Below are 22,560 nucleotides of genomic sequence, written 5' to 3'. Positions count from 1 at the left end.
AAACGACAGCCTGATTTATAAGGAAAGGGGCAATGTTGTGCCCAATCACAAATCAACTCTGCACCTTTTATACTATCTCTAGGTTCCCCATGTAAGAAGATTATGTGCCTTTTATGATTATCAAGACATTGACTTCAATACATCTTCAATCTCCTTCTTCCTCAAGGTGTTTGTGCTGAAGTTCCACACCATCGCTCGCTACCAGCTCGCCACCATCTTCAAGAAGTGCAAGCCCCAGTCAGAGATGGGCGTGGTCGAACCTCAGGGGGCGCTACCCGGGGTCCCCACAACTCCTGCCCTCCCAGCCACCCCTGTCCTCCCTGCCCTGCCTCCCCTTACGCCCGCTAACCCTGTCACCCCCGCCCCTCCCGCCCCCGCCACCCCCTTCGACCGGCTGGGAGAAAAGGAGGACAAGCAGACATTCCAGGTGTCGGACTGTCGCAGCCTGGTGAAGACGCTGGTCTGTGGGGTGAAGACCATCACCTGGGGAATCACTTCCTGCAAGGCTCCTGGAGGTGAGGAGCCAGAAAAATGGCCCTTACATTACACTCAGAGGAGAAATGGACACTTGAGTTCCGATGTCAAGATTGACCCTTTTTTCCCCATTGATTTCCATCCTCATTTCACAAAGATAACTCAGGATAAACTAACCTCACTGATTGCTTACCACTCCTGTTGTGTGTTCTGTGTTGCAGAGGCCCAGTTCATTCCTAACAAGCAGCTTCAGCCCAAGGAGACTCAGATCTACATCAAGCTGGTGAAATATGCCATGCAGGCCTTGGACATCTACCAGGTATGACTGCCAGTGTACCAGTAGGGCTTTGTCTTATGGAGATATGATTATATAGCCATACATTATACATGTATACATTACACTGTGTATAAGAGAGCTCCACTGCCCTCTTAGCTAGCTACATATTGATCAGGATATAACCAGATAGAAAACTCTGGGTCATACCACTATATACTGCACATGTGTATACCAGCTCTCTTCTCCCTCCTGGCTAGGTACATTGCCTATGGTATAACCAGGGCCATACAATGTAGAAACTCCAGGTCGTACCACTATCAAGTCCAGGGTGTAACGAGAGCCAAACAGTGTATATACTTGTGAATACTCAGGGTTACCGTAATATAACAGCTCCCCCTCTCTTGGTTGGTACAGATTGATCAGGGTTACCATAATAACCATAGTATAACAGTGCCACGTCCATCCTCAGATAGATACAGATTACTCTGGGTTACCATAATAACCATAGTATAACAGTGCCCCATCCCCCTCTCCTGGCTAGGTACAGGGTACAGATTGATCAGGGTTGCTGTAATAACTGTAATATAACAGCGCCCCATCCCCCTCTCCTGGCTAGGTACAGATTGATCAGGGTTGCTGTAATAACCGTAATATAACAGCGCCCCATCCCCCTCTCCTGGCTAGGTACAGGGTACAGATTGATCAGGGTTGCTGTAATAACCGTAATATAACAGCGCCCCATCCCTCTCTCCTGGCTAGGTACAGGGTACAGATTGATCAGGGTTGCTGTAATAACCGTAATATACCAGCGCCCCATCCCCCTCTCCTGGCTAGGTACAGGGTACAGATTGATCAGGGTTGCTGTAATAACTGTAATATACCAGCGCCCCATCCCCCTCTCCTGGCTAGGTACAGGGTACAGATTGATCAGGGTTGCTGTAATAACCGTAATATAACAGCGCCCCATCCCTCTCTCCTGGCTAGGTACAGGGTACAGATTGATCAGGGTTGCTGTAATAACCGTAATATAACAGCGCCCCATCCCCCTCTCCTGGCTAGGTACAGGGTACAGATTGATCAGGGTTGCTGTAATAACCGTAATATAACAGCGCCCCATCCCCCTCTCCTGGCTAGGTACAGGGTACAGATTGATCAGGGTTGCTGTAATAACCGTAATATAACAGCGCCCCATCCCTCTCTCCTGGCTAGGTACAGGGTACAGATTGATCAGGGTTGCTGTAATAACCGTAATATAACAGCGCCCCATCCCCCTCTCCTGGCTAGGTACAGGGTACAGATTGATCAGGGTTGCTGTAATAACCGTAATATAACAGCGCCCCATCCCCCTCTCCTGGCTAGGTACAGGGTACAGATTGATCAGGGTTGCTGTAATAACCGTAATATAACAGCGCCCCATCCCCCTCTCCTGGCTAGGTACAGGGTACAGATTGATCAGGGTTGCTGTAATAACCGTAATATAACAGCACCCCATCCCCCTCTCCTGGCTAGGTACAGGGTACAGATTGATCGGGGTTGCTGTAATAACCGTAATATAACAGCGCCCCATCCCCCTCTCCTGGCTAGGTACAGGGTACAGATTGATCAGGGTTGCTGTAATAACCGTAATATAACAGCGCCCCATCCCCCTCTCCTGGCTAGGTACAGATTGCCAACAACCAGCAGACGTACATCAGAGTGGCCAACTGTCAGACGGTGCGTATGAAGGAGGAGAAGGAGGTGCTGGAGCACTTTGCTGGGGTCTTCACGATGATGAACCCCCTCACCTTCAAGGAGATCTTCCAGACCACAGTCCCCTACATGGTGGAGAGGATCTCCAAGAACTACGCCTTGCAGGTAACCACACTCTCTGTTGTTGTGTCCTAAATGGCACCTTGATTGCAATGTAGTTCACTACTTTTGTTCGGGGCTCTAAGAGCAATTTCAGATCTGGGTTTAACGGAACATTTTGGGCCGGTTTCCCGGGCCCAGATTAAGTCTAGTCCTAGACTAAAGATAACTTTCAATGAAATGTGTGTATGTAGGATTGGTTTTGTTTGTTTGTTTAGTTTACACAACTAATGTGTAAACCCTCACCATCTAATTTTTCCAGATCGTGGCTAACTCGTTCCTTGCTAACCTGTCGACGTCAGTCCTGTTTGCCACCATCCTGGTTGAGTACCTTCTGGAGAGACTACCTGAGATGGGCTCCAACGTAGAGCTGTCCAACCTCTACCTCAAGCTATTCAAACTGGTCTTCGGCTCTGTCTCGCTGTTCGCTGCTGAGAACGAGCAGATGCTCAAGGTTAGGGTGACGTTTATTTTCATCAACCGTGTTGCATAGTTTCGATGTCTCTTCCTCTTGGAAGCCCTGTCCTAAATTGACAATGGTTGTTGAGATAACCATCCTGACTGAATTGAAATGCACAGGAAAGTAGTCTTGTCTGAAGGCTAAATTGTAATGTTCACCATACTTTCAAAACCAAATGTATCGATGTCGAACACATCATGTCTCTTCCTTCCCCCAGCCTCACCTCCACAAGATAGTGAACAGCTCCATGGAACTGGCCCAGTCTGCTAAGGAACCATACAACTACTTCCTGCTTCTCAGGGCTCTCTTCCGTTCCATTGGTGGAGGCAGCCATGACCTGCTTTACCAGGAGTTCCTGCCCCTACTACCCAACCTGCTGCAGGGTAGTTTGCGCCACACACAAAAAATAAATTCAAATATTGTTTTGTAGCTTTTAAAGTTAGTAGCATGTCTTTTCATATACACTGATCTGAAGACACAGGATAGATGGGTAAAAGAAAACATGGTGGATGCCAAGCAGGAATTTGCTTTACAGGACGTCTCCAGTCCTCTCTCCTCACTTTGGCCTCCGCCCTCCTTCCACCAGGCCTCAACATGCTCCAGAGTGGTCTCCATAAGCAGCACATGAAGGATCTGTTTGTGGAGCTGTGTCTGACGGTGCCTGTGAGGCTGAGCTCCCTGCTGCCCTACCTGCCCATGCTGATGGACCCGCTGGTCTCTGCTCTGAATGGCTCCCAGACGCTGGTCAGCCAGGGCCTCCGCACCCTGGAGCTCTGTGTGGACAACCTGCAGCCAGACTTCCTCTACGATCATATACAGCCCGTCAGAGCAGAGCTTATGCAGGTAAGGACGTACACACGGATGCAGGCACAAATAAAAGCAAGCACAACAGAAGCGTGCACCCCCCACACACACATTCAATCTATACACACATCCCAGTCTCTGCTCTCACTTCCTAACCTCTGACCCCTCTCCCCCCGCCCCTAGGCGTTGTGGCGGACGCTGCGTAACCCAGCGGAGACCATCAGCCATGTGGCGTACCGAGTGCTGGGGAAGTTTGGCGGCAGCAACAGGAAGATGCTGAAGGAATCCCAGAGACTACAGTACGTGGTGACTGAGGTCCAGGGACCCAGCATCAAGGCAGAGTTCACTGACTGCAAGGCCTCTATACAGCTGCCCATGGAGAAGGTATGTGACTTGTCAGCCATTACGGGTGTGAATGGAGCTTGGTATGGTAGCCATTTTGGATCATAGTAGTGGTTAAGGTATTCAACTGTGCTGTGTTGGGCATTAAATCACAGTAGCAGGGTATTGTAGTATGTTCTCAAAGCAAAACTCTAGTGAGCAACATTTTTTAAAATCTAGGCAAGAGACAACTTCAAAACCCCTCCGTTAATTCCACTTATCCACCCCTTTCTCCTTTTCTATTTCGATGTGATTACAAAGCAGAGAATGTAGTTAGAGAACAGTGGAAGTAGCGAGAATAGGGGTGATCGTTCCTCTGAGGGTTAATGAATCCCTGTCAGAGTTGAGCTTCTCTCTGCGAGAGAAGACTGTCTTCCCCATGTAATTAAAGACATCATGCGTCCTTACGGGCTCCTCATCTCTGCTCCAGGCATGAATAATCAATCTACAGAACCCTGGATGAAGACGATTATTTGGTTTCTAATGACTCTATCGCTGTCTGCTAAAAGTGAAACACATGCACACTGTCATTTCTGTAATTGAGTTGACGCTCCAAAGACGGATGCCACAGTCCCCTTTCTCTCTCTGGAATTAAGTGGCTTAATGGTATTTACATCATGTGTCTTATCCTGAAATTTATTTGGATGGTAATGACTAGAAGGACGGTGTTTGTTCCTCTGGAGCTCGCCAGCTTGTAGTCTTAAAATCCGTAAATGAGTTTTCTCTGGTTCATTCTGCCATCTCTATGGGGAAAATGAATGGTTTTTTGGATAAATGCTGAAAATAAGGTCTGAAGTGAAGTTTACCACAGACCTTATTTTTGGTGTTTATCCCCCCCCAAAAAGAGAAACCATTAATTTTCCCATAGGCTTTGACCAAAGAGCCTTGGCGGAGTTAGTGACTACAAAAAGACACCATTGCTATTGCCCTCCATTCTCACTCATTTTCTCCCTCTATCCCCTTTGCCTGCTCTCTTCTCCCACTTTCCCTCGTCCTCTTTATCTCTGCCGGCCCCCTCTCTCTCCACTGCCTCCTCCTTTTGAAGTGAGACACTCTGTCTATTTAAAGCGCCTGAGTCTCTCTTTATTCAAAACACTTTCTAAAATCTTTGTCTTTATATCTATGTACTTTGTTGAGATGGGATGAGTGCATGTCAGCCAGTAGCAGTGTAGCCCTAATGTGCTGACAGGGCTAAGCCAGTAGAATTCAATTATGCACTCTCCTCCTCTTCTCCTTCCTCTTCCACCAGACAGACCATCCTTCTCTCTTGTTCTTTCTCCCTCGCTCCTCTCTCTGAGTGGCGTTAATTAGTTCATTTTCTCCCTCTTAAGTGTCCGGTCGCATTGGTTTGTCAGATCATAATCTGGCAGTTGAAATGGCTTCTGCTGGGCTTGGGCCCGGCACCATGTGTAGAGTTTCTTTCTCCATGACAGGTTACGCATAGCGCCGATCTCAGGCATGAGTTAAACACACTGCCTGAGTGCAGTAGGGTTGTTATTCTACACAGGGTACAGGGCTCCAGTCTGCAACCATTTTGTCATATTTTGTAACCCTGTCAGTTGTCTGTGCGAGGTAGGGTTAGATAAAATTCAAAAATTCTCCCAGGTGTGACTGATTTATTTGTACAATGGATATATTCAAATAAATATATTTAAGGCTGTCTCTCACTAATTGATTGTACAATGTAAACACATAATATTATGGTTTGAGGGTGTGATATGGGAATACATGTTTTTATTTTATTTTTGACATTATAAAGAACCTTTGGCAACACTGCCATGTTGTTCTGAGCCTTGCTGTTGGAAAACCAGATTAGTGTCTGGCTTTTGGCTGTCGCAGATGCACCTCCCCTGACTTCGCTCCCTGACTTTTGTCTACAGTCGGTTACTCTACTCTTACCATTTTTAAACACGCCCAATATATGCGGTGCTGCTTGTGAATTTGACTTCATAATTTTAAAGGTAATCTCAATTTGACCCACCAGATTCAGACGCTTGAAAACACAAACACTACAACTGAACATAAATCATGATTAGTTTTTATTTTAGTTGGTTTGGAGCCAAAGATTATAACATAAAACTTATCAAATGGGTTTGTTCATTTTATTTCCATTTAAGCAAGTGTTTTTTTCTTCTTGTTGTTTTAGTTTACTATAACCTTGGCTCAAAGCACCCTGTTTTACGATCATGATATCTGTGGAGTGCATAGGGAAATGCGTATTGTCCATCGCAGGTGCACAAGGGCTCATTGCAAAGTTTATTTTTAGGACATTGCGTTTACTGTTATTGTGCCTACTAGAAGGTGTTATTTTTAGAGTTGGCGATCCAGATCACATGTTTTGAGTTTCCACTTCCTCAGGTGGTGAATTAGCACATATTGAATTAGGCCTATACAGTATTTAATACTGTTAGTGAACATAAAGATTAAGGCAGAAAAATCTGAATATTCTGGAGCCCTATTTTGACAGTAAAATATAACAAAACCTATCTCTGGATATACCAAAAACATTCACTGCAATTAGGTTGCATATCAAACTATTTAGAATCATTCATTCCTGCTTTGACATGTTAGCTGTAACAACTTATTTATTGAATACAATCTCGGTAGTCGATTCGCCTTCTTAATAAGGCATTGTGAATTACTTTATCACTTTCACAAGATGATGACTTGAATGTATTCTATTGTGTGATGCAGATTTAAATTTTTGTGTGTGTGGACGGGGCACCAAATCATGGGAAAATGTTAGTCTTGAGCCGTGGGGTATTTATTGTTCTACTCATAATTAATTGAAAGTTAAAATAATCTATTACATTTGTTAACTTTGTTCAAAGGGTTGTTTTCATGGGATGTTTTGAGAAATGCTGAGCGAATAACTGCAATGTTAGCTATATTTTTGTTTTTAAACAACTAATTGATGAACATCAGTTCAATTATTTGAATTTCATTTCCTTCTGGTTTTTCCTGTAAGCTTAATGCGCACATTGCATAGTTTCTATAGCGATAAATCTGTACTAGGGAGTTGTAGTTTCCAACAGGACAAAATGCTACATACAGTGCCTTGCGAAAGTATTCGGCCCCCTTGAACTTTGCGACCTTTTGCCACATTTCAGGCTTCAAACATAAAGATATAAAACTGTATTTTCTTTGTGAAGAATCAACAACAAGTGGGACACAATCATGAAGTGGAACGACATTTATTGGATATTTCAAACTTTTTTAACAAATCAAAAACTGAAAAATTGGGCGTACAAAATTATTCAGCCCCTTTACTTTCAGTGCAGCAAACTCTCCAGAAGTTCAGTGAGGATCTCTGAATGATCCAATGTTGACCTAAATGACTAATGATGATAAATACAATCCACCTGTGTGAAGAACTACTAAAATTGTGATTTATCGGGCAACGTAGGCAGCAGCTCTATAGAGATGATGACTTGGAATGAAATAATATCACATAAATATATATAACTGAAATATTTGCTTAAAGTAGGCCCTAAGTAATGTGAATAAATGATGGTTATTAAGTGATAAGCAGTAATGTACAGTCACTACCATCATGAGGCTTTTATTCATTGTTTGATTCTTTTACAGCATTCAAGCCACACAATGCATTTCATCAAGAAAACAACAATCGAAATCGAAAACCATGATTATTTAAAAAATAATCAAACTGAACCGTCTTCAAAAAGCACTATTCGCTCAGCACTAGTGTTGAACATTTGCGTTTGGTTTTACTGCTTGTCAAGTGTCCTTTGTAAGTTGACAAAAAACAACTCTTTCATCTTGTGAATCCACCATGGTCAATTAAATGATTTACTGTAGGATCTTATTTTGAAGCCTTGTCTGTATGGATGTTGGAAGGTAAACGTCTCTCTGTCTGTTTCCCCTGCAGGCTATAGAGACGGCTCTGGATTGTCTAAAGAGTGCCAACACGGAGCCGTACTACAGACGACAGGCCTGGGAGGTCATCAAGTGTTTCCTGGTTGCCATGACAAGCCTGGACGACAACAAACACGCCCTGTACCAGCTACTTGCTCACCCCAAGTAAGACCACACACCCTTAACCCCATATGACTTGAGGTCTTTCTCCCTCTTCCCTAATTAATCTCCATATATACCCCTCTCCATCCCTCCCTTCCACTTTGCCCCTCCTCTCTCATATCTTCCATCACGTGTCAAGCTGCTTCATCAGCTCTGTCAAGTGTCACAGCTGCTGATTACTGAAAGATGCTTCGGCAGAGAGAGACGGGAGGGGAGAGTGGATCTCATTACTATCATTGATCCTCACCAGGGGCTAATTGACTTTCCCCTCTCTGTTTACGCTCCTCCCTGCTCCACACAGAGCCCCCCCCAACCCCCTCTGTCAGATGTTTTGATTCATGACTTCTGTTCTCTCTCTCACCCCCTCATTCTCTGTCTATTTTACCGGTTGGTCACTGTGAAAAGGGCCTTTCAGTGAACAGCATCAGCTTTTCTTTAATATCACCAAATGCCAAGAAGTGAGAATGGAGCTCCATCAGAGTGGCCGGGGCTGTAAATGAACAGAAATTGATCTGGCAGTCTGTCTAACTGCCCCCCCTCCCCTAAATCCCTCCCTCATCTTCTCCCCTCTCAGCCTCTCCCTCTCCTAAAGCAAAAGTATTTTAAATGGTGATAATGAAATGGAGCAATCCATCAGGGGTAGCCATGGCATCTGGCATTATAAAACATAAGCTCAAGCATGGAGAAAACAGCCTCTCAATCAAACCAACCCGTCCCCTTCAGCAGGGCTAAATAACAACACACCAACCCGTCCCCTTCAGCAGGGCTAAATAGCAACACACCAACCCGTCCCCTTCAGCAGGGCTAAATAACAACACACCAACCCGTCCCCTTCAGCAGGGCTAAATAACAACACACCAACCCGTCCCCTTCAGCAGGGCTAAATAACAACACACCAACCCGTCCCCTTCAGCAGGGCTAAATAACACACACCAACCCGTCCCCTTCAGCAGGGCTAAATAACACACACCAACCCGTCCCCTTCAGCAGGGCTAAATAACAACACACCAACCCGTCCCCTTCAGCAGGGCTAAATAACAACACACCAACCCGTCCCCTTCAGCAGGGCTAAATAACACACACCAACCCGTCCCCTTCAGCAGGGCTAAATAACAACACACCAACCCGTCCCCTTCAGCAGGGCTAAATAACACACACCAACCCTTCCCCTTCAGCAGGGCTAAATAACAACACACCAACCCTTCCCCTTCAGCAGGGCTAAATAACAACACACCAACCCTTCCCCTTCAGCAGGGCTAAATAACAACACACCAACCCGTCCCCTTCAGCAGGGCTAAATAACAACACACCAACCCGTCCCCTTCAGCAGGGCTAAATAACAACACAGCCTTGTGAAAGACTCGGGGGGGGGGGCAGAGAGGCACATACCAACCAGTCAGGCACAAAGACAGTCTCTGTCGGTCCTCAGGGTTATTAGGCACTGGCAGAGACAACAGATGATTTACCCAGAGACATTTACCGCAGGATAAAAACATGTGACAGGCCCTGTAAATGATTCATTACAGTTTTGTCATATGATCCAGTGTTTCCCGTATATGCATTCAGCAGCTCCGCCACCAACTCTCCCCTCCTGAAAAAAATCCTAGGGGAAACACTGAGGAAAATGTTAATGGGAGTGTTTTGTCCTTTGCTCTTGTCTATTGAATGTCCTATGGCGGCATGTTCATTTAGTGTGTTTTGCGGTGTGTCCAGTTTCACAGAGAAGTGGATCCCTAGTGTGATCATCTCCCACCGCTACAAGGCCCAGGACACGCCGGCCCGCAGGACTTTTGAACAGGCACTGACCGGTGCATTCATGTCTGCTGTCATTAAGGACCTCCGCCCCAGCGCTCTGCCCTTTGTGGCCAGCCTCATCAGACACTACACCATGGTGGCTGTCGCTCAGCAGTGTGGTGAGAGAATTAATCTTTCTCTTCCTGTGTTTTTGTACCACTTGCATTTTGGACTTGACCGTCTCTCCACCCTTCTTATTTTCTCTCATTTGGCTGGAAGCTCTCCAGCTCTGTCTCTCTCCTTCGGTATCTCATTCTCTCACTCTTTTCCCCTCCTTTTTCTATGCTCCTCATGGTTGTTGTGTTGGTCTCCCCCACCCCCAGGTCCGTTCTTGCTGCAGTGCTACCAGTTGGGCAGCCAGCCCAACACAGCTATGTTCCACAGTGAGGAGAACGGTTCCAAGGGCATGGATCCGCTGGTTCTGATCGACGCCATCGCCATCTGCATGGCCTACGAGGAAAAGGAGCTGTGTAAAATAGGAGAGGTGGCTCTGGCTGTTATCTTCGACGTAGCCTCCATCATCCTGGGGTCCAAGGAGAGGGTGAGAGAAAGGGGGCTTGGGGGTTTACCAGTGGGATTGCATCACTTTAATGCTTGTTGGTGGTGATTTCTAAAAATTGACATGTTTTAAGTAGGATGTGAAGTCTTGATTACTGTAATTGTTTTCAATTTTGTCTGTGAATAAGTGCTTGCGATGAGTTCAATCTGCTAATCTTTCTATCCCCCTCATCTCCCGTCTCGTCTCCATCCCCAGGCGTGCCAGCTACCTCTGTTCTCCTACATCGTGGAGCGTCTGTGTGCATGCTGCTATGAGCAGGCCTGGTACGCCAAGCTGGGAGGGGTGGTGTCCATTAAGTTCCTGATGGAGAGACTACCTCTCATCTGGGTCTTGCAGAACCAACTCACCTTCCTCAAGGCTCTGCTCTTCGTCATGATGGACCTCACTGGAGAGGTACAGTTACCTGTGTTAACCAACTGTTGCAGACACTAGTTGTCTGATTTGTGTTGACACACAGGGTTAAAACAATCAAATCAAAGAAAAATGTGTTTACGGGGAGGGTAAAAACAATAGTTAAATATATTAAGTTTGACCTCCAGGTGTCCAATGGTGCAGTAGCCATGGCCAAGACCACTCTGGAGCAGCTCCTGGTTCGTTGTGCCACCCCTCTGAAGGATGAGGAGAAGACTGAGGAGCTGCTGGCTGCTCAGGACAAGTCCTTCCACATGGTCACCCATGACCTGGTGAGAGAGGTCACCTCCCCCAACTCCACGGTCAGGAAGCAGGCCATGCACTCCCTGCAGGTGCTAGCTCAGGTCACCGGGAAGAGTGTCACCATCATCATGGAGCCGCACAAAGAGGTGGGTCTAAGATGCCGTACCAGGGGTTTGTGGCACATTTTGTATTTATTATGGATCCTCATTAGCTGCTGCCAAGGCTCCTCTTCCTGGGGTCCGGCATAATTAAGGCAGTTATACAATTTTTAAAAACATTACAATACTTTAATTACTTTAATTAAAGAATTCACCATGTACTGTGTGTCATCAGGCCTCTACTCTACTACCAAATATCTACAACACAAAATCCATGTGTACATGTGTGTATGTTATCGTGTGTATGTATGCATTCACCATCATAGAAATTGAATTGGTAAAACAGGATTTTTCGTAGCTCATAAAGTGGTGACTGTTAGGCAGTGGTAGATATGGTCCTTGCTCTACACATGCTACAGATATTGGGACGAAGGTCCAGGTGTTACAGAACGTGACCCCCCCCCCCCAAGAAGCACCTGTTGATTTATAACCTGTTATAACCCCTCCTACCCACAGGTGTTACAGGACATGATCCCCCCTAAGAAACACCTGCTGCGTCACCAGCCGGCCAACGCCCAGATCGGCCTGATGGAGGGCAATACCTTCTGCACTACCCTGCAGCCACGCCTCTTTACCATGGACCTCAACGTCATGGAGCACAAGGTCTTCTACACAGAGGTGAGAGGTCGTGGGCATAGCCATGGCAACGGACTGAAAGGAATAGTTTATCACAAAGTCAAACGTTTATCATAGGTTTTGTTTTCATACCTTAAAAGTGGTCTATCCAATAATTATCACAAACTTGAAAACAATTTGCCCTATTGAGTTAACAATGTATTGAGTTGACTCTGTATTTCCATCCCCTATTGATCCGTATTGATTAAATTTCTTTCTTGCTCTTTCTCCAGCTGTTGAACCTGTGTGAGGCAGAGGACGCTGCTCTGATGAAACTGCCCTGCTATAAGAGCCTGCCCTCTCTGGTTCCCCTGCGCATCGCTGCCCTTAGTGAGTACATGACAGGAGTCTGAGTACTTACTACACTGAAGGACTCCAAATAATTCTGCCATTTAACATGTAGAACAAACACGTATATCACAATCAACTCGACAAAATGGGAACAACATTCTTTCTAATTCTGCTTTGTTCATCTACTATTCCACAGCATCTCAAAACAAATGTGTTAATCCAACATTTTGTCTTTTATAAAGCAGTAAATTGACAGTTGTTCTGTCTGCATAGATGCCCTGGCAGCTTGTAACTACCTGCCTCAGTCCAGAGAGAAGATCATTGCTGCACTGTTCAAAGCCCTCAACTCTACCAACTCGGAACTGCAGGAGGCAGGAGAGGCCTGTATGAGGAAGGTTAGTATATTACACACGTCCCAGGTAGCCTAGCCGTTAAGAGCATTGGGCTAGTAACAGAAAGGTCATGGTTCAATTTCCTAAGCCGGCAAGGTGTAAAAATCTGCTGTTCTGCCCTTGAGCAAGGCAGTCAGCCCCAACAACTGCTCCTGGGCTGACAATGTGGATTTTAAGGCAGCCCCCCGCACCTCTGATTCAGAGGATTTGGGTTAAATACAGAGGACATATTTTGGTTGAAGGCATTCAGTTGTGCAACTTACTAGGTATCCTCCCTTCCCTTTCTTCTCCCTTCTTTTATCCTCATCACCTCATTCATCCCTTTCTTATTTCTCTTTCTTGATCCACTTATTGCACACCTATTTTCTCCCTCCATCACAAAATCATTGAATTTCTTCTACATGTGCCTCTTCCTCAATGCAACACTGGCCTCCAGCCTTCATACCCTCAATCTACCTATCAACACCTTCATCTCTCCTTCCATCCAACAATCATTTCTCCCTCCATTCTCTCCTCTCATTCTCGCCTCCTCTCACGCTGTCTTCCCTGGCCTAACACTAATGAGCGTTGCCAGGGAGCGGTCGATACAGGATGGAGTGTTTGTTCTGAGCAAAGAGGGGAGAATTAATGTGGCTGCCATGCATCATCCCTGTGTGTGTGACTGGCCCTGGCCTTATTGTTGCGGCCTTTCTCTCAGGCACTGGATCATCCAGAGCTGTTTTACTGGGCTCTTGGGTTGAGAGACAGAAATGAAGTTGGTGAGAATAAGCCATGATTTCTGCTGAGAATGACCTGAATTGAAAAATGATTATGGTTAAAGGAATGTATTTTTTTCTCTTTGTTCTGTCTCCCAGTTCCTGGAAGGGGCCACCATCGAGGTGGACCAGATCCACACCCACATGCGCCCTCTGTTGATGATGCTGGGGGACTACCGCAGTCTGACCCTCAACGTGGTCAACCGCCTCACCTCGGTCACACGCCTCTTCCCCAACTCCTTCAACGACAAGTTCTGTGACCAGATGATGGTAAAGAAGGAAGGCTGCTGAGTTTGGGCTAAACATTATTTATTAAGTCTCTATTAACGCATCAAGGAGGTCGTCATCAATTTGAATAAATGAATGATTAAATATCTGATTCATCTCTCTCTCAGCAACACCTTAGGAAGTGGATGGAGGTGGTAGTCATAACTCACAAGGGAGGCCAGCGCAGCGATGGCAGTGTGAGTATGAACACATATAGGAAGATGACTTAACACACATGCACCCTGACAGCTCCTCAGTGAGGCCTGCTCCAGATGAGAAGTGAGTGGCCATATTACAATCAATGATTAATTAGGCGCCAGCCAGAGCGCAGAGCCAGCAGCCCAGCCACCGTCTCTCCACTCGTTATCTCTGACAGATAACCTTGTAAAGGGGAAGAAGAGGTGTTGCAGGGGGGAAAGATGCACCGTCCACCGTCAGCCTCCGCAGAAATAGCATCCATTATTTCCTGCTTTTCTTTTCTCTTCCTCTCTCTGCGCTCCTCAAACGTAGTGGTAATGAGATGTAAATTGGCCCTCTGTTCGCCTGCCACTACTCTTCTCTTTGAGGGCTGCTACTGACAATGAGGCAGGGACCACCAGGTCAACCGCACAGGAGAACAGGGAGAGAGGGGATGAGGAGGAAGGGGGGGGCAGGGAGGGATAAGAGGGATGACGAGGAGAGTGAGGGGGGGTTAAGGAGGGGTAGAGAGTGGATAGAGGGATAAGGAAGGAAGCACAACTATACCAGTTTGTTTAACCAATTGTCCTGTTTTTTCTCCCCTGTTCAGTATGAAAATGTTTGAGATTCCTCAGGTCTTTGCCACTGTCTGAATATTTGCACACACACACTCATTCCACTCCATTCCATCCTTCATGCACCCCCCCTCCCCACACACACACACACACTGCTTTGCTGACTCTTTCCATTCTCTCCCATTCCGTTCCGGCACAGCCTGCATTGGAGGGCGTTGAGGTGAGACTGGGTCCAATGTTGCCCCCCCATAGTGTTGTGGTAGTGCTGGTGGATTGTATTGTCTGTTGTGTTTGGTTGCTTAACATTAACCCTACCTGGTGCTATACCGTATCAAAATGTTTATACCAACTCAGTTTATTATGACCCCATTTAAATTTTAATGTCATATAAGAGTCACTAATAGTAAAGTCATAGAAATCAATCATCATTGAAGTCAGCAAGTTGTAGATGGTACTCTCAACCCCTCTCATCCATATTCCAAAACAACCAATCACCACTCCCCAACTAGTGACATCACTTCCTCATCCCCTGAAGCTGTTTTCCCTTAGAAATGCCCTGTCGCGCAGTTCCAAATTGGCCCCTACTCCCTAAGTACTCGTGGAGCTCTAGCCAATCCTCTCAGATCTCAAAAAGTGTCTAGGGATTAGGCTGGACTAAGGGGTCCATTTGGTATTGGGCTAGTGTATCTCTACAGTTACTGCAAAATCAAGATGTCTGTTCAAGATGTTGGTAAAGATGACTTAGTACTATTTTATTTTCTCACCTCCACTTTCCCTCTCTCCCTCTTGTCCTCTCCCTCTCTAGGAGATGAAGATATGTTCGGCCATTATCAACCTGTTCCACCTGATCCCAGCAGCTCCTCAGACTCTGGTCAAACCTCTGCTGGAAGTGGTCATGAAGACCGAGCGGGCCATGCTTATAGAGGTACTAAGCACTTCTCTCCCGTCAATTCTCTCCATCCTTCCACTCCTCTCTCTTTTTCTCTCCCTCTAATCTCCGCATTCCACCTCTCCATCTACCTCTGAATTATAGTTGCCTTCCACTTCTTTTTCAGTCCATTTAATGAACACTTTTTTTTATATTGTCATGGACATGGTTAACTTATTGCCCCCCCCCCCCCCCCCCCCCCCCCCTAGGCTGGCAGTCCGTTCAGGGAGCCCCTGATCAAGTTCCTGACGCGTCACCCATCCCAGACCGTAGAGCTGTTCATGATGGAGGCCACACTCAATGACCCACAGTGGAGCCGCATGTTCATGGTGAGACAAATGCCCTCCTGCCTAAGAGCCTCAGGCACATTGTCTACCAGGTTTAAACTGTGTCAAGGAATCCCTGTGTGAAAACAATTGCCAAATACAAGTGCCGTTTTGGCTGCTAACATTTTGCTCTGGGTGTTCTCATTAAGCTGGTTTGCTCTATGGATCTCTGTAAGAAATTAATTTTATATTTCCCATTCTCTTAATCCCCTCTCCACTGTTGTGCTCCAGAGTTTCCTGAAGCATAAAGAAGCCAAGCCCCTGAGGGACGTGCTAGCCTCCAACCCGAGCCGCTTCGCCCCCCTGCTGGTCCCTGCTGGTACCGCAGCCACCGCTAGACCTGGGTCCCCCTCCACCAACACAGCCCGGCTTGACCTGCAGTTCCAGGCCATCAAGGTGAGTGAGGACGCACGCACAGCTTTGGACACGAGTGCACTCCATTAAACGCACACACACACATTCCTTACCCCATGACACTTCATGCTAATCTACTGCTGACAGGCTAGTTTCAGCCATGTTGCTTACGCCTAGGGCTGTTGTGACCGCCGGTGTGGCGGTAATACGATCACGAGTCATGAAGGCAGTCAAATTCCATGTGACCGTTTAGTCACAGTAATTAAGCTTCTACAAGCTTTGATGCTGCTGCTGGTCATTAGTAGTCTACCAAACTGGCTAACTGCCTGGTACTCAGCACTCTATTGTCCCTCTAGTCACTCTGACATCAATGCAAATGTCTTTGAAAATCTAATCAAACACTTCATGAGTGCATGTTGGGCAACATTTCAATAGGCTATGCAATTGCTTAAGAAAAAAGAGTGATGGCCTCTACTAAAACATCAGCTTTCCATAGGCTACTATATTTATTTTTCAACTTTCCTAATATTAAGCACATTGCTTATATTTACAAAATGAGTATAGCTTTATATGGCTGGCATGAAAATTAACCACAGGAAAAGCATCCTCCATTTGCTTTTTAAGTGCATCGCTGACATGTATTTTCCCCCGCTGCCCGTTTCAAGACAGGTGCATGATAATGGTCCATTGTACAAAAGAAATTTCACACATTTATTATTTACTCTTTGTAAAGACAAGATGAAATCAATAATAGGCTAATATTGTCACCCATCACACTATCACTTGTGAATGATGCCCAGCGCAGGCAAGAAACGATGTATACCTTCTTTTTAAATATTTTTTTTACTTTCATATCATAGTCGCACACGTCATGTTGGCCCATATGCCTATGTTTTGATAAGGTTTGTATCACAACTACAGTGGCCAAATAACTTCTTTAAATTTAAGCACATTATCCGCTTTATAAGGATTGTAGAGCCTAACTAGCATACATATGCAGCACGTGAGTTTCAAGTTGGGTAAGTTAATTTTCACCATAAATGCACCTTTTTTAAAATAATAATAGCATTACATGCATAATCCCATTTCTGGTCACTTTTGATAATGGTGTTTTCCTGCTAATTTAATATTTACGCTTATAACCTCCTGCTGTGTGCACATTGCTGCGCTTATAATGTGAAGAAATAAACTATCAGCATTTTTGGCTAAATGTTCTGATCTGTTGCATTAGCCACATTGCGTAAAAACGTTTTTTTTTTTTATGCTAGTGGTTGTACTAATTTGGGTCTATCGCATCCCACAACTGTCCCAGACTATGTTTGGAATATTTATTTCTCGAATAGAATAGGTCGACCTTTGTACTATGGGGGACAGTATGACATAGGCTTGTGCTTTGCTGTTTGTTATGCCTACTCCTCTTGTTGGCTGAAAAAGTAAATGTGGACAGTTCTTCCAATATCTTCAACATGCACCTCAGAATTGGATAAGGACAGGCGCAGTTGCGTCCCCGATGTGTCTGTCTTCACTTGTAGCCTGTGAGAAAGACCAGATCACGTGATGGAGAGCCTTGTGAGTGAGATGAGAAGGGCTTTGGAGCGGGAAGCATTTAGGGAGAAGGGCTGCAAAAGGCATGGTATTTTTGGGGGGCATTATGGCCATACAAAGGGAATGCTGCCGGGAAATTTGAGGCATTATCAAGTGCTTGTCATATTGTGAATGAGTGACCGATGTAGTGTGTGTATAGCTTGCGCAAAAAAACAAAGCAGAGCTCATGCCTTTTCAAGCTACTTTTTTCAAATCATCATTAGACTCGCATCATGCAGCCTTACAATGTATTAAACATCTAAACATATAGCCTAACCTTTGTAGAACATTCATTAATACTTACATTAATAACTCTAAATTAAGCATATAGGAATACCTATTTCTTTGTTAAAGGCTCAACACAGAATAGCTGCATGTGTACACTCCTTCAAATCGTTTGGAGAAAATATCCTTTATTTTTTTCAGCTTTGTTCAATTGTATTCTTCGTACTATAAAATAATGCCACAGAATATATATATATAATATCAAATATCTGAGCTAGTTTACCCCACAGCCATATGGCATAGCCAGATCAGGGCCTAACATAAAGACAACTCAGAGTATGCTATTCTGAAATAGACTACATTTACTTATGTTTCTTTAGAGCTGATTTATTGTGAAGTTTAGCATATATTACATGGATTTATTAGACTTTTAAAATGTATGTTCTTAAGGTCTGCATCAGTGGCTTGTAGGCTATGTGGAAGCCAGGATATGCTAAATGTTTGTTAATTAACGGTCAATTACTGTGAGACTGACAGTTATTTTCTAGATGATCACCGGCTGATGAAATTGTCACTGCCGCAGCCCTACTTACACTTATCAAATGTTTTCCAACAGAGTGAGTTTGTTATACCTTCTCACACCTGAGTCTACTGTTCTCTCTCCTCTTTCACTCCTCAGATTATCAGCATCATAGTGAAGAATGAGGAGGGCTGGTTGGCGGGCCAGCACTCTCTGGTCAGCCAGCTTAGACGGGTCTGGGTCAGCGAGGCCTTCCAGGAACGACACCGCAAAGACAACATGGCCGCCATCAACTGGAAGGAGCCCAAGCTGCTGGCCTACTGCCTGCTCAGCTACTGCAAGTATGTACCTCACACACATGCCATGATAGTGCTGGCTTAATGCCTGCTCAGCTACTGCAAATATGCATCAGTTGCACTACCACTGTCAATATTTCTTAACTCAAGAGGCTTGAGAGAAATGCATCCTTGACTGTGTAACCTCGAGCATTCATGTAAATCTTCAGACATTGATGAATGACTTCTACAAAAATCAAAGGATTTGTACTTGTACTCCTTGCCCCCCCCAGACGAAACTTCAATGAGATCGAGCTGCTGTTCCAGCTGCTGAGGGCGTTCACGGGTCGTTTCCTGTGCAACATGACCTTCCTAAAGGACTACATGGAGGAGGAGATCCCTAAGAACTACAGCATCGCTCACAAACGAGCCCTCTTCTTCCGCTTCGTAGAGTTCAACGACCCACACTTCAACGATGAGCTCAAAGCCAAGGTAACCAACCCATTCTCGCTATTGCACTCTTTCACACACACACAGATGTATATGGGAACACAGCATCCCCTCAAATGCATTCACTCACACTGACAAATAAATGGTGAAAGACCATTATAATAAAAGCAAAAAATCTGTAATTAAATGGCTAAATTCTTCACAAACTCGTAAGTGTTCCCTGCTGAACTGCAGAGTTTTTAAATTTCAGCGGTGCAGCGCCAGTTCTCCCCCTGATGAATTATGCTGCTCATATAGTCATCCTCTTAATTGTTCTCTAGCGAAGAGCAGATGCTGTCTGTGTGTGTGTGCTAGTGCTTGAGTGTGTTTAGAGCTAGGACGATAAACAGAAAATTATCAACATTGACACACCAATGACTTATCGCATGCATTTTTCTGATATCGTTCATTACAATAAGTAGTCTGTACTAGAGAACTGTAAAGTTTGACATGAATTTGCTAATATGGGTGATTGTTAATGGTACAACTGTTGCCACAACCATCAAATTACTAGAAGTAGTTGAAAGTGTTATTAACTAAAAAGCTGAAGTGCACATTAATGTTTAACTTATCGTTCTATTTTTCGTTCTTGCATCAATTCAGGCAATTTATCCAATATGGATGTTTGTCCATATCGCCCATATCTCTACTCTAAGCATTTTCCTGAAAACAAGGCTCTATAGGGAGAAAAGGTGTGCTGTGCAATAGCACCAGGCAGATGAGGTCTGGATATTTCACCTTAACTGAGAGAGCAGCCAGGACCTCCACACTCATAGGATGTGCCTCAACTGGCACCCTATTCCCTTTATAGCACACTACTCTTACCAGGGCCCATAGGGCTCTGGTAAAAAGTAGTGCACTATATAGGGAAAGTGGTGCTATTTGGGATGCAGAAATGGAGGCCTATTCTCATATGGTGAAATATTAGGACCACTGTTGCTAACAAACCGCTGTTCTTTCTAGTAGTCCTCCTCCCCTAGTCTAACATCTGGACGATTTAACATAATGCATATCTCTCACACTCTCTCTCTGGTTCAGCCACAGGCACTGCCTCTGCTTTAATAGATAATGCTAATGTCTCCGCTAGAGAGAGAGCGAGACACACACACGCGCGCTGTAGAAGGACACTAATCATCTAATGGCAATAAAGTAATGTTGGGCGACATCTGTATGATTGATATCACAGACACTCTAAATGAATGGGAACATATGAGACCAAATAAGAGAGCGTGGCGCTACGCATTTCCTCTCCCTATTATCTGTTCCTGTGTGTGTTAATGGCAGCGTCGGAGCATATGCTGCCACATGATGCCTCTATTAAAATATGTCCTGCCTAGAGCATGATGTATAGGGTGGAGACTAGTTCATTAGGATGGTACCTATAAATGCTCAGTTATTCTGCTGCTGACTGCTTAATCATTCCTTTGTCTTCAATGTCTACCATTGATATATGCTCTTGTTATTGTGAGGAGTTTAAATGATTAAGTTGTACTTTGTATTGATTTATTTTTGATTAAAATATTTGACTAAGTCGCTCTTGATCAGATTTACATTGTCTGCTAAATGACCAATGTACATTGTTTTTTAAACAACATGGAATTTTATTTAACTGAAATTCCTGCTCTTATCTCCTCTATAGACCTTTAAAAAAGACCACACCCGTTAGAGAAGTTCTCTTCTTTAAGTGTGGATCTGTTATACAACCGGTCTCTTTCTGTCCCAGGTGTTGCAGCACATCCTGAATCCAGCGTTCCTGTACAGCTTTGAGAAGGGGGAGGGGGAGCAGCTTCTGGGACCACCCAACCCAGAAGGAGACAACTCCGAGAGCATCACAAGCGTCTTCATCACCAAGGTATAAAAACCAACCAACGCCTCGCCCTCAAGACTCTTCATGGATGGCCTATCCTTTCTCTACACCCCTGTCCTTCTCTCCTCTTTTCATCCCTTTCTCCCTCATCATCTGTTACATCCATCGCTACCTCTTTTTCCTTTTATTCTGATCCTCTCTGATCGTCTTCTCTCTTTTCCCTTGCCCATATTGCCCCCTCTTCCTGCTCTCATCCTATTGCCCTCTCCTCTCATCACTCTGTCCATCCATCAGAGCAGTGTGTAATGTTCTGGCCTGCCTGGCAGTACTGTCACCGTGGCAACAGTAAAGGTCACGGTTTTGTTTGTCTTGAACACGATCTAATCATAGTCCCTGACTCACTGTCTGACCAACACCAGACCTAGTATGGATCTGATCGTCTGGTTGGGTTTTAAACTCGTTTCCTCTCTCCACCTTTCTACATGACAAATTATGCATTTTAAGTCTTTGTGGAAAATGCCACTGCCAAAAAATGCCACTGCCAAAAATGCCACTGCCCCCCCCAAATCAGATTATATTGTATTTATTAATTAAATTATCAGTTGCTTTCAAAAAAATACCTATAGAATGTACATATTCTCCTTGCCCTTCTCTCTGTGGGGAGAAATGTCTTGAAGGACAAGAAATATGTAATACATCCATCTTCTCTCTCTCATAGGTCCTGGATCCAGAAAAGCAGGCAGACCTCCTAGATTCCCTCCGTATCTACCTGCTCCAGTTCTCTACTCTCCTGGTGGAGCACGCCCCCCACCACATCCACGACAACAACAAGTCCCGGAACAGCAAGCTGCGGCGCCTCATGACCTTCGCCTGGCCATGCCTGCTGCCCAAGGCCTGTGTTGACCCTGCCTGCAAGTACAGCGGCCACCTACTCCTGGCACACATCATCGCCAAGTTCGCCATCCACAAGAAGATCGTACTGCAGGTTACTTTACTTTTTTTGAATATAGGTGGAATTTTCTGTGAAATAGCTTGTAATTAATATATTGTGGCAGGTTGTTGCCATCGATTATCAGCTCTTCTGTCTTGTCCACATTGATGTGGAGGGCACTTGACCGGCACCATTCTTGGAGGTTGCTGGCCTGTTTTTAGGCTGCATAATCCAATTTACAAAGGATAGCTGCTCACTGATTTATGCCCTAACGTTTTACATTTGACATGATCACATTTCTTCCACCTGTGCGTGTATCTAGGTGTTCCATAGCCTGCTGAAGGCCCACACTATGGAGGCCAGGGCTATCGTCCGCCAGGCTATGGCCATCTTGACCCCGGCCGTGCCAGCCCGCATGGAGGATGGACACCAGATGCTGACCCACTGGACACGCAAGATCATCGTGGAGGAGGGACACACCGTCCCTCAACTTGTCCATATACTGCACCTTATCGTCCAGCACTTCAGAGTGCGTAACAAACGCTCGCGCACACACACATCCTAGCACACAGGGTGGATTTTTCTGTATAATTCTACTTTAT

General features: G+C 45.2%; 1 protein-coding gene across 1 annotated transcript in view; it reads left to right on the top strand.

Moving 5' to 3' along the window:
• The window catches only part of LOC124040185 (transformation/transcription domain-associated protein), an 83,762-nt gene that overhangs the window by 5,489 nt on the left and 55,713 nt on the right, over window positions 1-22,560 (top strand). The window contains 26 exon segments of the mRNA XM_046357116.1: window positions 167-515; window positions 696-793; window positions 2,411-2,605; window positions 2,862-3,053; window positions 3,277-3,442; window positions 3,646-3,902; window positions 4,047-4,247; window positions 8,134-8,285; window positions 9,996-10,195; window positions 10,400-10,617; window positions 10,831-11,028; window positions 11,175-11,435; window positions 11,904-12,065; window positions 12,296-12,392; window positions 12,627-12,748; window positions 13,600-13,770; window positions 13,896-13,964; window positions 14,719-14,739; window positions 15,325-15,444; window positions 15,657-15,776; window positions 16,005-16,169; window positions 18,616-18,797; window positions 19,025-19,223; window positions 20,944-21,072; window positions 21,746-22,012; window positions 22,281-22,487. Coding sequence (XP_046213072.1) covers window positions 167-515; window positions 696-793; window positions 2,411-2,605; window positions 2,862-3,053; window positions 3,277-3,442; window positions 3,646-3,902; window positions 4,047-4,247; window positions 8,134-8,285; window positions 9,996-10,195; window positions 10,400-10,617; window positions 10,831-11,028; window positions 11,175-11,435; window positions 11,904-12,065; window positions 12,296-12,392; window positions 12,627-12,748; window positions 13,600-13,770; window positions 13,896-13,964; window positions 14,719-14,739; window positions 15,325-15,444; window positions 15,657-15,776; window positions 16,005-16,169; window positions 18,616-18,797; window positions 19,025-19,223; window positions 20,944-21,072; window positions 21,746-22,012; window positions 22,281-22,487 — 4,518 coding nt within the window.

The sequence above is a fragment of the Oncorhynchus gorbuscha genome, linkage group LG07, assembly GCF_021184085.1.
Source record: "Oncorhynchus gorbuscha isolate QuinsamMale2020 ecotype Even-year linkage group LG07, OgorEven_v1.0, whole genome shotgun sequence".
Classification (NCBI taxonomy): Eukaryota; Metazoa; Chordata; class Actinopteri; order Salmoniformes; family Salmonidae; genus Oncorhynchus; species Oncorhynchus gorbuscha.
Note: the sequence above shows the minus strand (reverse complement) of the source record. Positions and strands in the feature narration are given on the sequence as shown.